Below are 13,973 nucleotides of genomic sequence, written 5' to 3'. Positions count from 1 at the left end.
AAATTGTGGTTTTATGGGCAGATACACGCTGCACTATACCTCGGCCTGGGCACAGGGACTTCCTGTAGTTTCATACAAAAATGGTTAAAAACAAAATGAGAACTGCAGCCTCTTATCAGGAAAATAATCTGTGTGAGAACAGTGCAATTAATTTAAGAGAAAAGATATTCCACCTTTAAAGGAACTGATTCAGTCATTGCTTGTGAAAAAAACCCAGTAGTATGAAGTCCACACACACACACACACACAGGACATGTTTGCCATGGAAACAGCCTCATGTGCAGTATGCATGTAGCAGCCTTACTGGGCCTATCACAGTGTGAATATGAATTAAAAGCAGCCAATTGTGGAGCTGAATGAGATTTTTGCATATTGACATGTTGCCACAGGATAACAGGCTGCTGAGAGGTGGAGACAGAGATAATACTGTCACCTCTGCCACAGCAGGAAGGTAAAACTACAGGTAGAAGAATATCAGATAGGTCACGTCTTACTGTTGGATAGGATCAACATTTCTATTAAAAAGGTCTCCGGTAGGGCTGCTACTAATGATTATTTCATAATCAAATAATCGTTTGGTCTGTAAAATGTCAGAAAATGTCAAATTGACTAACAAGCTAAATCTAAAACCCAATACTAAAGATTAAATCCTCACATTTGAGCAGTTTGAGAAACCAAATATTTACTATTTTTGCTCATTAAATGTGTTTTGCTCTGCACTGGAGGGTTCAGGTTGCTTTTCTGGCTTCATATTGGACACAAACATTCAAAAAATGTAGATATTTGAGTGGAGGGGGGCTCTTAACTTCCACCCCTAAAAATAAACCCTTGACCCCCTTAGATTTACCCTGCAACCGTTACACTGCAAAAAGGTGTGTCTAAAAACAAGATAAAAACACTAAATCTGAGGGAAATCATCTTGCTGCATGGACAGATAATTTCACTTGACAAGATTTATTTCTGTTAAATCCAGAAATAAGCATGTTAAACACTTTAAATAACAAATTAACTCTTAAAACAAGATACATTATCGAACACTTCTAAATCTAAGTTGTTGTTTTTTTTATCTTGGTAAGAAACAAATAATTTGCAGTGTAGTGGGGGTCCTGACCCTCAGGTTGGTAACCATTTCTGCATAGTAAAGCACCTTGAATTGCATTTTGTGTGTAAATTAAACTTGAATTTCCCTGATCTCACAGCTGATAAAAGGAGTAAAATGCTCAGTTTTGTAAGATGGTTGTTTCTCTTAGTGTCCCTCTTTATAAAAGCTTGGTCATATGTGAATATTTTGACATGAAATCAGGCTTCAATTATCATTAAGTTACATGTATTTTAAAGGGTGCAATATGTGGAAAAAGCAATTCTGCATAAACCATTCTCAGTGTTTTATGGATATGCATCTCTCCTGTGAAGCCAATATAGAAAACCTCTTTGGAAATCAGCACTAAAATGCTGTTACACCTGTGTGCAATGAGCCGCCCTGTGTTTGTAATGTAATGAATCAGGCTGTTAAAGGAACAGAGTGAGCCATACGTTGTAGAGGGGGATGCTCTTCATGGGTTTATACTGCTTCAGGGGGTCCATCTTGTACAGGTGGCGGTCAGTGATGAGCACAGCCCGGTCCTCCGCCTTGTGGAAACGGTTGATCTGGGAAACACAAAGCTCCTCATTAGTCACCCCGCAGGATACGAGCACACTCACATCGAAACACCCTGCAGGGGGATGGCAAACAGCAACGAGCAGTTGGGTTTATTTGTTTGTGCAGATAGTTGCATGTTGTGACTGTGCGACTGTGTGGTTAGGAGAGAATAAATGCTCTGTGAGACTCCTTCCTACCTTGCGCACGTTGCAGGAGAACAAAACTCTCATGAATTTGTCTTTCCGCTGCAGCTCGCTGGACACCAGTGTGAACGATGCAGCGGTGTTAGGGCTGTCTCGCTTCTGTTGGACACAAAAAACATGCAAACTGTTAGAAAACTCCACTTAGCATCTAAAGGAATTCACACACAGTATGGCATTCATCACATCAGATAAGGGTGTGGAGAAAGAGCTTAACACACACTCACTGGGCAGGATATCTTCATAAATCTCCTACAAAACCAAAGAAACACTCACCACAAATTAAAACTAATATTTCTTTAGAATCCATATAATTTAACCTTAAAACCCATTGTTGGGATAGAGGTTTATAGATTTATTTTTGCATGTACAGTAGGTATGTTAGACAGGCAGTTGGAGACAGGGACTAGAAGCTGTTGCCTTTAATAAAGCCTTGCATACATGCACTTAAAGTTTTCATGTCTAAGCTTTTCCTGTTGCACAATACGCAAAAAAGTCTAAAGGCTGGTTAGCTTAGCTTAGCATAAAGGCTGGAGACAGGTGGAAACGCTAATAAAATCCACCTAGCAGCACCTTTAAAGCTTACTAACACATTGTTTGTCTTGTTTGTTTAATCGGAGCAGAAATTGAAGTGTGGAAAGTGCTATTTTCATGGGAATTATGTGCCAGACTATTACTTGGCCGTGACTTTGTGGTGTCTCCTCTTGTTGCCTGGGAAACTGTCACAAGAAGGCGATGAAGCGTATTCCCAAAATATAAAACTTCATAAACTCCTACTAAACACAAGCAGCCTCACAAGAACTTGAAATAATATAAAACTGGCAAAACTTTTATTTAAATGAGGAACTTTCTGATCAAATGTTGTGATTTTGACCAGACATTTGATGCCAAAAGCACTGAAGGAGTATTAATGTTCCATATTCAGCACTAATAAAGATCTTAGAGGAACATTAACACAGAGTAGCAGCTGATGCATGCACACACACATTGGCACACACTAGAGGACAACATGCATGCACAAATCTCACAGTATCTTTCATTCTAGGGCTGGGCGATATATCGATATAAAAGGTATATCAATATATTTTTAAATGTGATATGGAATTAGACCATATCACATATATCGATATAGTTAATTTTTTTTCTCTTTCTTTCTCTATATAAATGCTGCCCTTACTAGGATTTAACATATTTAGTTCTTTTGTAATGTTTGTTATTCTTTTCTCATATAATATATTTATTTCGGAAAAAGATTGGCCTATTTTATTTCATAGGCTATTTTTATTTAAGTTAATCTTTTTTTATTCGTCTTCGTCTGAACATTTGCTCTCACTATGCGATAAAAATATTGGGATAGATATCGTATATTGATATTCAGCCTAAATATATCGGGATATGACTTTCGGTCCATATCGCCCAGCCCTATTTCATTCTAATTCTTTAAGCCCCGCCCACAATCCTATTCCACATGCTCACCAGGTAATTTCCTTCCCAGGCTCTCTGCAGCCCCAAGTCGGCCCTCTGGCCCTTCAGGGCCTCCAGGCTGGCTACCTTGGCCCTAACCTGCAGGGCTTCTTCTGGAGAGAGGCCTTTGATCAGTGTCCATGCCCACCACCTGGAGGCAAACACACACACAAACACACACACACACACACACACAAAGAGAGAAGTATGAGCAGAGGAATATTGACTCTCTCCACAGAGATTACTGCACAACCATGACGGCTGCGTCCGCGGGCAGATACAGCAGGACTGCAGCGGACCCCAGCTGTACTGTACTTATTGGCCTTTCACTCACGCATCCTGACAGCCAACATCATTCTCCAGGAAGGCTATTTTCTCACTGCACCAAGCTTCAAATGGAAAAAAGCAAACAAACAGACGTTGGGATGAAAGGCAGTGATGAGTCTCTGATGGAGGAAGAAAAAAATCAATGCCCAGCGTGAGCCCGAGGCAGAAGGAAACATGTGTTAAGTTGCTTCAAACGGACTCATCTGGATGTAAAATAACACTGGAGGCCATGCATTCTCTGCTGAGGTTGGGGTCAGATCCACTTTTAGTTCAGCCTATTGAGATTTTATTCAAAGGAAAGCAATTTGAAAACATTTTGTTCCTAAAAGGTTCGTCCCAATCTGCGGTTTTGAATGTCTTAATTGAAAATATATGGGACATTTTTAAACACGTAAATGCAATTTTACTTTTTATTTGAACAGTTTCAAATAAATGAGGATTGACCCTGAAGCTGCTTCATAATAGACACACTCCGCAGCAAATATAGCCATCTGCTGTTTGTGTTTGAAAGGAGCTTTTACCTGAACCTTGAAGTCGCAGTACATTGAAAGCATCACATTTAAAGATTAGTAACGATTTCTAGAAAATGTACCTGTTATAGATGCTCCTGAGTGCCTCTTCAAACTTGCGAAGGACTTTGGGGGGTGTCGGCCACTTCACGTGCCGGCCGTAGTCCTTCATGGAGCGGACATTTTTGAAGCGTCGGTTGACCTCGCGGATGTAAGATTTCACCTTGTAGCGCCGGTACGCCCGCAGGATGACGAGGGCCGCCCTCATCCGCCGGTACCGCATCCTGGCTATGGTGCCCCGCCACACCTGCACACACATGGAAACACAATGAACGTGCATGAAACTGCAATGAATGTCTGTACTTTCACGTGTTTGGTCCACGACTGCTGCATGGCTCATAAAAGGGTTCTTATTGTCCTGCACTTCCGTAAGGTTGAGGGAAATAAGAGGTAAAAATTGAAGCAGCAGAGGCCGAAATATTCTGAATTTCTTAAGCAGCAAAGCTCCTACATTTCCCATGATGCACAGCAAGAGAACGGGACACATCCTGACTCAGTGTGGTGCTTTAATTCCTTTGTCACGCAGAGTGCTGTGTGCCTGATGCTCCCTCTCATCAGATCACATTGGATCATGTCGTCATTTTTCTGACAAGTGAGCAAAACTGTAACCGAAAAAGTTGTTTATTAACCAAATCTTTACTCTAACCCCAAAATAAAACCCATGGGAGACCTCATACTTGCAATGGTTATTATTTTCTTATTTTTTTGTGATCAAATAGGCTAATAAAGTTATGATGCTGTGTAAATAAAAACAATGCATCAAATTCAGAATTCAGAGTGTACATTTACAAACGTTTTTCAGTTGTAACATAAAATATATTGTCTTTTTTCTTGTGAAGTTCTTCCTGAAGGCCTCTCCTTACAAAGACTTTAACTGACCTTTCTGTGTGAATCAGCAGAATTCCCCTTTTAGCCCTGAAGAAAGGGATGAGGGGACATTTAGAACTGCTGTATCTAGATTTGATTTATTTATAAAGGTCCACCAGTAACCAAGCTATTTTAAGCCCTTATGCACCAGCAGTGGCAGAAAGCTGACCATAAAGAGGGACCTCTGCACTGAGATCACAGAGAGGAATATATATATCTATAAATACAGCTGCTGTAAAGGCTAATATAGAAATATGGTTCGTTGCATTATTCAATTACACAAAGAGAGTTTTTATTAGTGGTCCTTACTTGTTACATATTTATTTGTTACACAGCATTGCTTGTAGTGTTCGAACAACATGGATTCAGACTAAAATAAAGGCTTAAATAAGGACCCCCAAGCCTGGCTGCGACCAAACATAGGTTGAGTGGCTATCAGACCCTATAAAACATGAATAATAGATGTAAGTGGGCCCCAAGGGAACCGTAACTCCTGATCCGCCCTCACTAAAATCACCACCATATGCTCCCCTTTTACTGTAGGCTCTCTTTCTTTCTCACACATCTTCTCAAGTATGCATACATTTATTGGACTACCTTGTCCCTAAATAATCCTAAATAACCAGCGACAGAGTGCATTTAATGTCACTGAACGGTCACAAATTTGAGAGAAAATACTGCCCAAGACGCCTGAATATTATTACTGAAGTGTAGTGCAAAGAAATGATGGAGATCATGAATATTTAATCTTTTAAAGTGTGGGGGTGGCCGACGGCGAAGAAAAGGATTTCCTGCATTTGCATATTAAAACTGTGGAGGAGGCGTTTTCACCTGATGAGACTGGCAGTGTAATCATTTGCAGAGAGGAAGATAAGTCATGCACCGCTAGAATGTGGAAGCAGCAGATTAATTAATGTCATTTTTCAGATAATAACCTTGCAGCCGTATCAGCTGCAAAACGTGTGTTTAAGTTGTACTCTGGCATTATTTCCTAATGTGAAATGTCAAGTTTTAACTAAAGAAATGTAACATTGAGCCATAACTCAGTGACGACGTAGTTATGTCTGCAGAATTAAATCTTCTGAAGAAGCTGAATCAGTGAAAGAAAGAAAGCCATCTAATCCCGGCCTGGTCACACTGTCTTTCTCAGAAAAATGAGGGTTTAATTTGGAGCCTTTAAGCCCTGAAGTTTATGTAATCATGTGTTATGTCCAGTAATCTGAGATCAGCCCTATCAGGCTACAAAGTTAAAAAAAAATCTGTCCAAAATGGATGTCAATTGATGCACATTAAAGCCTACTGGCCTGGTTTCATTCTGTGCATACAACCTCTGATGCTTCAGACAATTTCTGTAGGTAAATAAACTTTATGGCATATATGCTAAACTGTCACTATATCTGACAAAAATCCTGACAAAAAATGTAGTTTTCCTTCTCCCCTAATGGCAAGACTCGACTACACCTAAACAAAGACAATCAAACTACGGTTTGTGAGACAGAGACGGACGACTTCTTAGCATTTTAATTCACTTCCCGGATGTTTTTAGACCACATTTCTGGAAGGAGAATGGAGGGTAGCTCAGGGGATTGACAAACCAGAGTTAAATAGCTAGCTTGAGATCCTGAGCTCACCTCTGCTCTCCTCCTGGGGACGCTGTCTTGTAGAGACAGGGAGTAAGGTGAGGGGACTGTAAGACCAGCCACTAGACCGCTGGCACTTGTTTTGTAAGCAGTGTAGCACAAAAGCATGGTCAAACTAGTAGGTCAGCCACTTAATGAGTAAAACTGAACAATTTTCAGTACACACTCTTCACAAGTAAGAGCTTGTTTTATGTAACCAGTGTAACGTGAAAGCATGGAATTAGCAAACTAGCGAGCTAAAGAGCCATCTGTCTGTCTCCACCTCATGAGCAATGATTGACACTAGCTGCGTTTCTCTTTCTCTCTTTTGAAATATATCCTGAAAAATTAAAAAATGTGAATTAGTTAGTTTCCATCAGCTGGTTTAGAGCAAATGAACAAAGCTGCAGTAATGTACTTTGGTCAGCAGGTGGCAGTTTAATGTGTTGCTGTAGACTTATAAGGCAGTAAACAGTAGAAGAAGAGGGAAAACAACAAAAAGAGGTCGCTGATCGGAGAGAAAATGGAGAGAAGTCTGCAGGAATTAGATCCTATTTAGAATTGTTCTTTCATGTCGCTATATCAGAATTTATTCAGAAAAATGTTTAATCTGCTGTTTAGAGCATTAACTGTTTTGTTACCTCAAGCAAGAATAAAAACTCAAATTTTCATTTCTCATTTTTATCGAATTTTGGTGTCTCCATCAGGCCTTTCTCATGAGAATCTTCTGAATGTGCAGAGAAATTTGTTGATGGAAACATGACTACTGTGGGTGCAAATCGTAAATCCAATCTGACACTATACACTCAGATGAGAACCCTGTTGTTACTGTATGAATTAGCGGACGGTTAAATTTAACTTTGTGCCAGAGAGCACTCACACAGTGCTTGGAGTGACCATTTAAAAAATTCTGATTGGTTGTTTTCGTCCAAGTACATTGAAGCACTATGAGGAGTTTTACAGATTATCCGTCTTATGTAATGCTGTCAGGATATGACAAAATCTATACTGTGCAAAAGTTTAGGCAGGTGTGAATAAATGCCTAACATAATTGTCTCTGGTTTGAAGGCAAAGGGTGGTCACAGCAAACATTGATTTGATTTAGATTTTTCTTCTGCTCACTAACTTTGCATTTTGTTAATTGATAAAAACAAACTTAACATTTCTTTTTTTGAAAGCATTCTTATTTTACAGCATTTTTTCACAGCTGCCTAAGACTTTTTCACAGCACTGTATTTATTTTTTTAATAAAAGTTACATAGTGCACTTTAAATTCTACAAGTGTAGAATAACAACAAATGGCAGATCAGAAATACAGAGAGCTCCATATCGACTGTAACTTTTGCCCTGTTCTTTGTCCAAGTCTTTGTAATGGAAAGCTCGTCTCACACTTTGTATTTTCCGTCACATCCTTCTGTCGAAAACCTTCAATCTCAAAACAAATTCTCATAAAATCTGAAGGCTTAAGCTTTTCTTTACGGGCTGAAGAAATCCACATACTTCTAAAGGTAAATAAAGGATTTGTTATCTGACTCATTCCCTGTCTGACAGCTGTGGGTTTTTTTTTTAGCTCATGCTATGTTAAATCAGCCTTTATATTTTGACTTCAATAAATACAGAAAGCACAGAGTGTATTTATATCCAAACACAGTATATTCTCTGTGATTTCTTTATGTTCATGCCAACCAACATATAATCAGGAACCAAAATAGCCTCTAATCCTCTGTGTGTATTTGGGGATTCTCTGGCAAAATGGCAGTTGACGACCTTATCCTCCACGCTGCACTGATACATAATGTATGAGAGTGAGAAAAGAGGAGCAGCTACATATTCATCAGTGATCGACCCCTGAGAGGACTCTCCCACGTGCTCTGGGTGACGGCGGTGGGAGGACTGAATGGGTTCTCACCGCCAGCCCCGGCTCCGGCTGACTAAGAGTCTCTGTGAGGAAGGTTAAAAGTTTCTCTCATTTAAATTCAGACTGTATTCAGAGTGTTACGGTAAATTAGGCCGAGCTTTACCAGCAGCCGTCAGGTCAAACATACCTGTCAGCTGGAACCTGGTGTAAATACTCCACTCTGAGTGCATCTAAGGTGGAGTTTGAATCTTTAATACGTAACTTTTCAGCATCAAATAGTCAACTAGAAGTAAGTTATGTATGGTATGTGAACTTACATTAGATTGCATTACACTTCATTACACCCTAACCCTCGACATGCAGCCCCTCTGGGACGTCCTGTGTCCACTGAAACGCATTGAAGAAACACTGATTTTTAACAATAAACTGTTTTATTCAGTGTTTTTACCGGTTTTATTCACCTGGTCTGTTTGTTTTGGAGAGAAGGAGACCTCTGCAGATAATTCGGCTCCCAGTAAAAACATCCTGAACGATGAACACTGACAACAACTCCCATGACCCCACATAATACTCCAAAATTCTGTAACTTTTGTAAGTGTTTCAACTGACAGGCACCAATTGCAGAAAATTACTTATTGTGTGTAAAGTTAGTAAACACTTATGTGGGGATATACCATCATACCATTACATACACTAAGAGAGAAAAAGTCACAGTTACAAATCAGTCTGCTGCTTCAGCACCACGGACAGAGACATCCACCTTGATATTCTGCTAACAAGTTGGATGGATCTGTCCTGAAAACACAAAATTTAGTTTCTGTTGGACACTATGTAATACCAAGGCATGGATCTCATATAACCATATTGAATAAGATACAACCTCAATTCCCAAAAACTAAACTACAGTTTCTAAGAATTCAGAATTTGATGCATTGTTTTTAATTCACATTTTACACAACATCCCAACTTTTTTGGAACTTTGAGGGTAATTTTTAATGTTTAACCACTGTTAAGTTGTTAAGATGGTTATGTATGGTATGTGTCTATTATAGTGTTTCATTAGTGTATTCATTTTACACTTGCACTGATCTGTTTAGCACTATATTTATCCCTTACAGCGTATTCATCTTATATCTAGATATAACACTCTTCCATAGTGTATTCATTGTTTCCGTCACTTATACTGTCAACTGCACTTTATTTATACTGATCTATTTGCTGCTAGACCTCACTCTATACTCATAATTTGCACAACCCACCTTCTGTTGCTCCTCGTCTTCTTTTGAAACCATTCATACTGCACATCTTCCACTTCCACATATTGTATTTATGTATACATTTCTGAACATATGCACTTTACTGCTTTTTTGCACTTCTGGTTAGATGCTAAACTGCATTTTCGTTGTTTTAGCACCTGTACTCTGTGCAATGACAATACAGTTGAATCTAATCTAATATAAAGTTAAATAAAAAATGTTTGTTGAGTGCATTTTATTCATAAATGAAGTGAACGCTGCGAACACAGAAAAATGCAAGAAGCAAAGAAAAAGAAGAAGAAAAGTGTTCATGTTTACATGTGCTCTAATGTATCTAATAAATGCAGGATTATTAAGCTTTTATTCACAAAGCTCTTATGTGTGAAAATCTCCTAAATACGATATTAAACATTGATCTAATTATATTGCAATTATATACAGTAAAAACTCCATAATATAAAGCTCTCCTCTACCAGTCAGGCTCAATGTCCCAGCCCATATGTGCTCACATGATACACAAAGCAAAAAGTGGCCAAATTAGATTTTCAGTGAGAGCTCAGTTGAGATGTTGCCGGGATAATATGCACATGGTGCACAGGCCTCTGCCAGATCAACAACTGTGTTTATCTAAGCAACAAATCACTAATTACACTGTAAACGACCAGGGCTGGAGGTGAAAAGCAAAGCAGGAGGAGAGAGAAAAAAAGCCCCATAAAGCAACAATGAATCAGATAACAAAACACATAAAGTGTCTTCAGAGTCTGCGGAGCCTCGTTAAGGTGGGTGACAGGTGGAAAGTGGCGAGAGCGCAGAATTATGATGGGGCCATGCAGTCGCCCACAAACACATTTTCTCTGCTTCTCGACCGGCGGAGCAGACTGCGATGACGCTGCCGAGCTGATGAAGATGACACTCGGGGGATTGCGGATAAATCAAGCCAATAACAAGGCCCCTGACGGTCTGCCCCCTTACTCTCCTGGCCAATAAAGCCATCTGATCATCCTTTTAGAGACTCTGCCATCATGGAGCCTGCCCTCACCACGCTCCAGGACCTGGGATTTACGAGCTCATCAAAGCCAGATTGGGGGATCTTTCGTCGCAACAAAGCGGGACAGATTGCTGGGGTTTTACCTCGGGGGGGGGGCGGACTGGTTTGAAATGCACACTGAGTAAAAACATTCACGTAGCACATGAGCCAGGACAACTGGTGAGAGCTGGAAGGTTTCGGCTGCAGAGCAGAGAGGACCATTACTGGCAATTGGGCGTCTTTAATCTGAAAGTATTGGGACTGCAGCTCTAATAAAAGGCCATTAACTGAAGTGCAGTGTTGGCAATTTAAAAGGTCCAACATAACAACAGCCCTTCACCTCCTTGTCACCCAGAGGGGGAGAAAACACGACCGAACCCCGACACGGAGAGACAGATAGGCCGGCGATACACTTGACTGCAATCTGGTGCTGAACGCCTGAGTTTCCACGTCCTCTGGGGATATTGAGCTGGTTTTCCAGTGACATGCTCGATGCACACGGTGGGCGGAGGGAGGCGGAATTCAGAGCGTGCTGCGCAATTTAGAGAGGCTGCAACGTGCTCTGACCACAGGCTGTCATGGGGAGACACTGGGCCAAGGCACAGGCCAGCAGTCATTATCATAAATCAATAAAGTGCAGCAGCAACACCACTCTCATTCCTTCAGAATTATGTAGTTTTGAAGCCTAAGCTCTCGGCTAATGTTCCGACGATGTGACAAATGTGTTCAAAGTGATCTTGAAGAATACAGTGTGAGTGGAAGGGACAGTATTGGAGAATTAAATTGAACGGCTCTTGGACGGACCATCCATCAATTAGATGGGACCGGATGAATAGATTGGAAGAATATTGCCAATCGTCAGCAGAATGAGCTAAAGTAACATGCGCTATTCAAACATGTTAAAGGACACAATAAAATCGACTTATTGAGGAGGTGAAGCATAAACACGGCACAGTTTCCATACACTAAAATATCTCAATAACAATATTTATCGCAACATAGCATATAGTCTGTTAATTCAATGAATAAATAATCATGAAATAACTACACCTAAGCCTATTTTTGCATACTCCTGTGTGGATTAAAAACTGAATATTTTCTCTTTTAATAAGCAACTTTGGTGCAAAATAATAATGAGCTTAAAGAACAAGAAAGAGAGAGAAAAATTCAAAAACAATGAATTTCCAGCTATGTTTACATACATGCACACAGTTTGAGTAATCAATTTGAGTAATTAATTGTGTAAAATCAATGCTGTTCTTCATGAAACAGTTGCATTTTAAAAAAACAAACAAAATGTGCAAAATACAAAACAAAACAGGGACCCGTTTGTAAAAACAAAAACTCCTCAGGCTGCCTTTAATTTGTAACAATTTTAGCTTTTAGCAGCAACAAAAAATGCAAAATTGCCCGAGTTTCATCTAATGTAAATACTTTAATGAACAATAAACTAATATTTTGGGTTTTGGACGAATTACTTTACAAAACAAGCATTAGGAAACTGTGATGATCGTTTTTATTATTCTCTAAAATTTTACAGACTAGAACAATAACAGAGAAAATAATGACCAGATTAATTAATCACGGCAACCCTTGAATTGACTGCCAATTTGCATATTATTTCCAATTTATTCTTCTACTTCTTCATAACAATATATTCCATTCCATCAAAACATTACTTTCATTATTTTGACATTGTTTTTTATTATTGAGTAACCGGGCTCGTTGCTACGAGCTATCCGGTCCCTATATAACCAAAGTGAGAGCAGTGTCCGCATACTCGGCACAACGTCAAACACGTTCCCGGTGGGTGTTGGCCTCCGCCAGGGTTGCCCCTTGTCTCCGATTCTGTTCGTGGTCTTCATGGACAGGATCTCAAGGCGCAGCCGGGGGGAGGAAGGGATCCGGTTTGGTGACCTCAGCATTGCATCTTTGCTTTTTGCAGATGATGTGGTTCTTTTGGCTTCATCAAGCCGAGACCTCCAGCACTCACTGGGGCGGTTTGCAGCCGAGTGTGAAGCGGTTGGGATGAGAGTCAGCACCTCCAAGTCTGAGGCCATGGTTCTCTGCCGGAAAACGGTGGACTGCCCCCTCTGGGTGGGGAGAGAGGTACTGCCTCAAGCGAAGGAGTTCAAGTATCTCGGGGTCTTGTTCACTCAGTGAGGGTAGAATGGAGCGTGAGATGGACAGGCGGTTTGGTGCGGCGTCAGCAGTGATGCGGGCGTTGTACCGGACCGTTGTGGTGAAGAAGGAGCTGAGCCTGAAGGCAAAGCTCTCGATTTACCGGTCCATCTATGTTCCAACCCTCACCTATGGTCATGAGCTTTGGGTAGTGACCAAAAGAATGAGATCGCGGGTACAAGCGGCCGAAATGAGCTTCCTCCGTAGGGTGGCTGGGCTCAGCCTTAGAGATAGGGTGAGGAGCTCAGACATCCGGAGGGAGCTCGGAGTAGAGCCGCTGCTCCTTCGCGTCGAAAGGAGCCAGCTGAGGTGGTTTGGGCATCTGGTAAGGATGCCTCCCGGGCGCCTCCCGTTAGAGGTGTTCCGGGCACGTCCAACTGGTAGGAGGCCCCGGGGAAGACCCAGAACACGGTGGAGGGATTATATCTCTCGCCTGGCCTGGGAACGCCTCGGGGTCCCCCAGGAGGAGCTGGACGTTGTGGCTGGGGAGAGGGGCGCCTGGAATGCCCTGCTTAGCCTGCTGCCCCCGCGACCCGGCCCCGGATAAGCGGACGAGAATGGATGGAATGGATGGAACTTAATGTGAGGGTTGACATTTTAAAGTTTTTATTGATTATGTTTTTGAATAGTTTAAAAAAACATATTTTAAGGCATTTTTTATCCTTTATTAGTGGCAGTTTGTGGAGAGTTACAATGACTGAGGTGAGAGAATCATCCTGAACTGTCCTGGTGGCCTCAGACAAGGACAGAGGAGATGTTTTTGAGGAGTGAAAGCAAAATCTGAAGAAAGAAAAATGAGTAAACTGTCCGTGAGCCTCACATCAGTTACCTTGGAGAAAGGCCGATGGTCACAGTCTTTTAAAGCTTTTATACTGTGTTCTGCGGGATGTTTTTCAAAGAAAGCACAAGATCTGTTGAGATGGTGGTCTCTCTATGGTGAGAGAATATAGCAAAGTAAAGAAAGAG

At 40.9% G+C, this 13,973-nt stretch overlaps 1 protein-coding gene across 1 annotated transcript in view; it reads right to left on the bottom strand.

The window, feature by feature from the left end:
• myo1d (myosin 1D) overlaps positions 1-13,973 on the bottom strand; it is a 128,766-nt gene that overhangs the window by 46,981 nt on the left and 67,812 nt on the right. Inside the window, exons 17-20 of the mRNA XM_059324375.1 lie at positions 4,223-4,446; positions 3,316-3,454; positions 1,837-1,941; positions 1,534-1,647 (exon numbers count right to left, since the gene is read on the bottom strand). Of these exons, the coding sequence (XP_059180358.1) occupies positions 1,534-1,647; positions 1,837-1,941; positions 3,316-3,454; positions 4,223-4,446 (582 nt within the window). The remainder of the gene's footprint in view (positions 1-1,533; positions 1,648-1,836; positions 1,942-3,315; positions 3,455-4,222; positions 4,447-13,973) is intronic.

The sequence above is a fragment of the Centropristis striata genome, chromosome 21, assembly GCF_030273125.1.
Source record: "Centropristis striata isolate RG_2023a ecotype Rhode Island chromosome 21, C.striata_1.0, whole genome shotgun sequence".
NCBI lineage: Eukaryota > Metazoa > Chordata > Actinopteri > Perciformes > Serranidae > Centropristis > Centropristis striata.
This window is presented reverse-complemented; position numbering and strand designations above follow the sequence as displayed.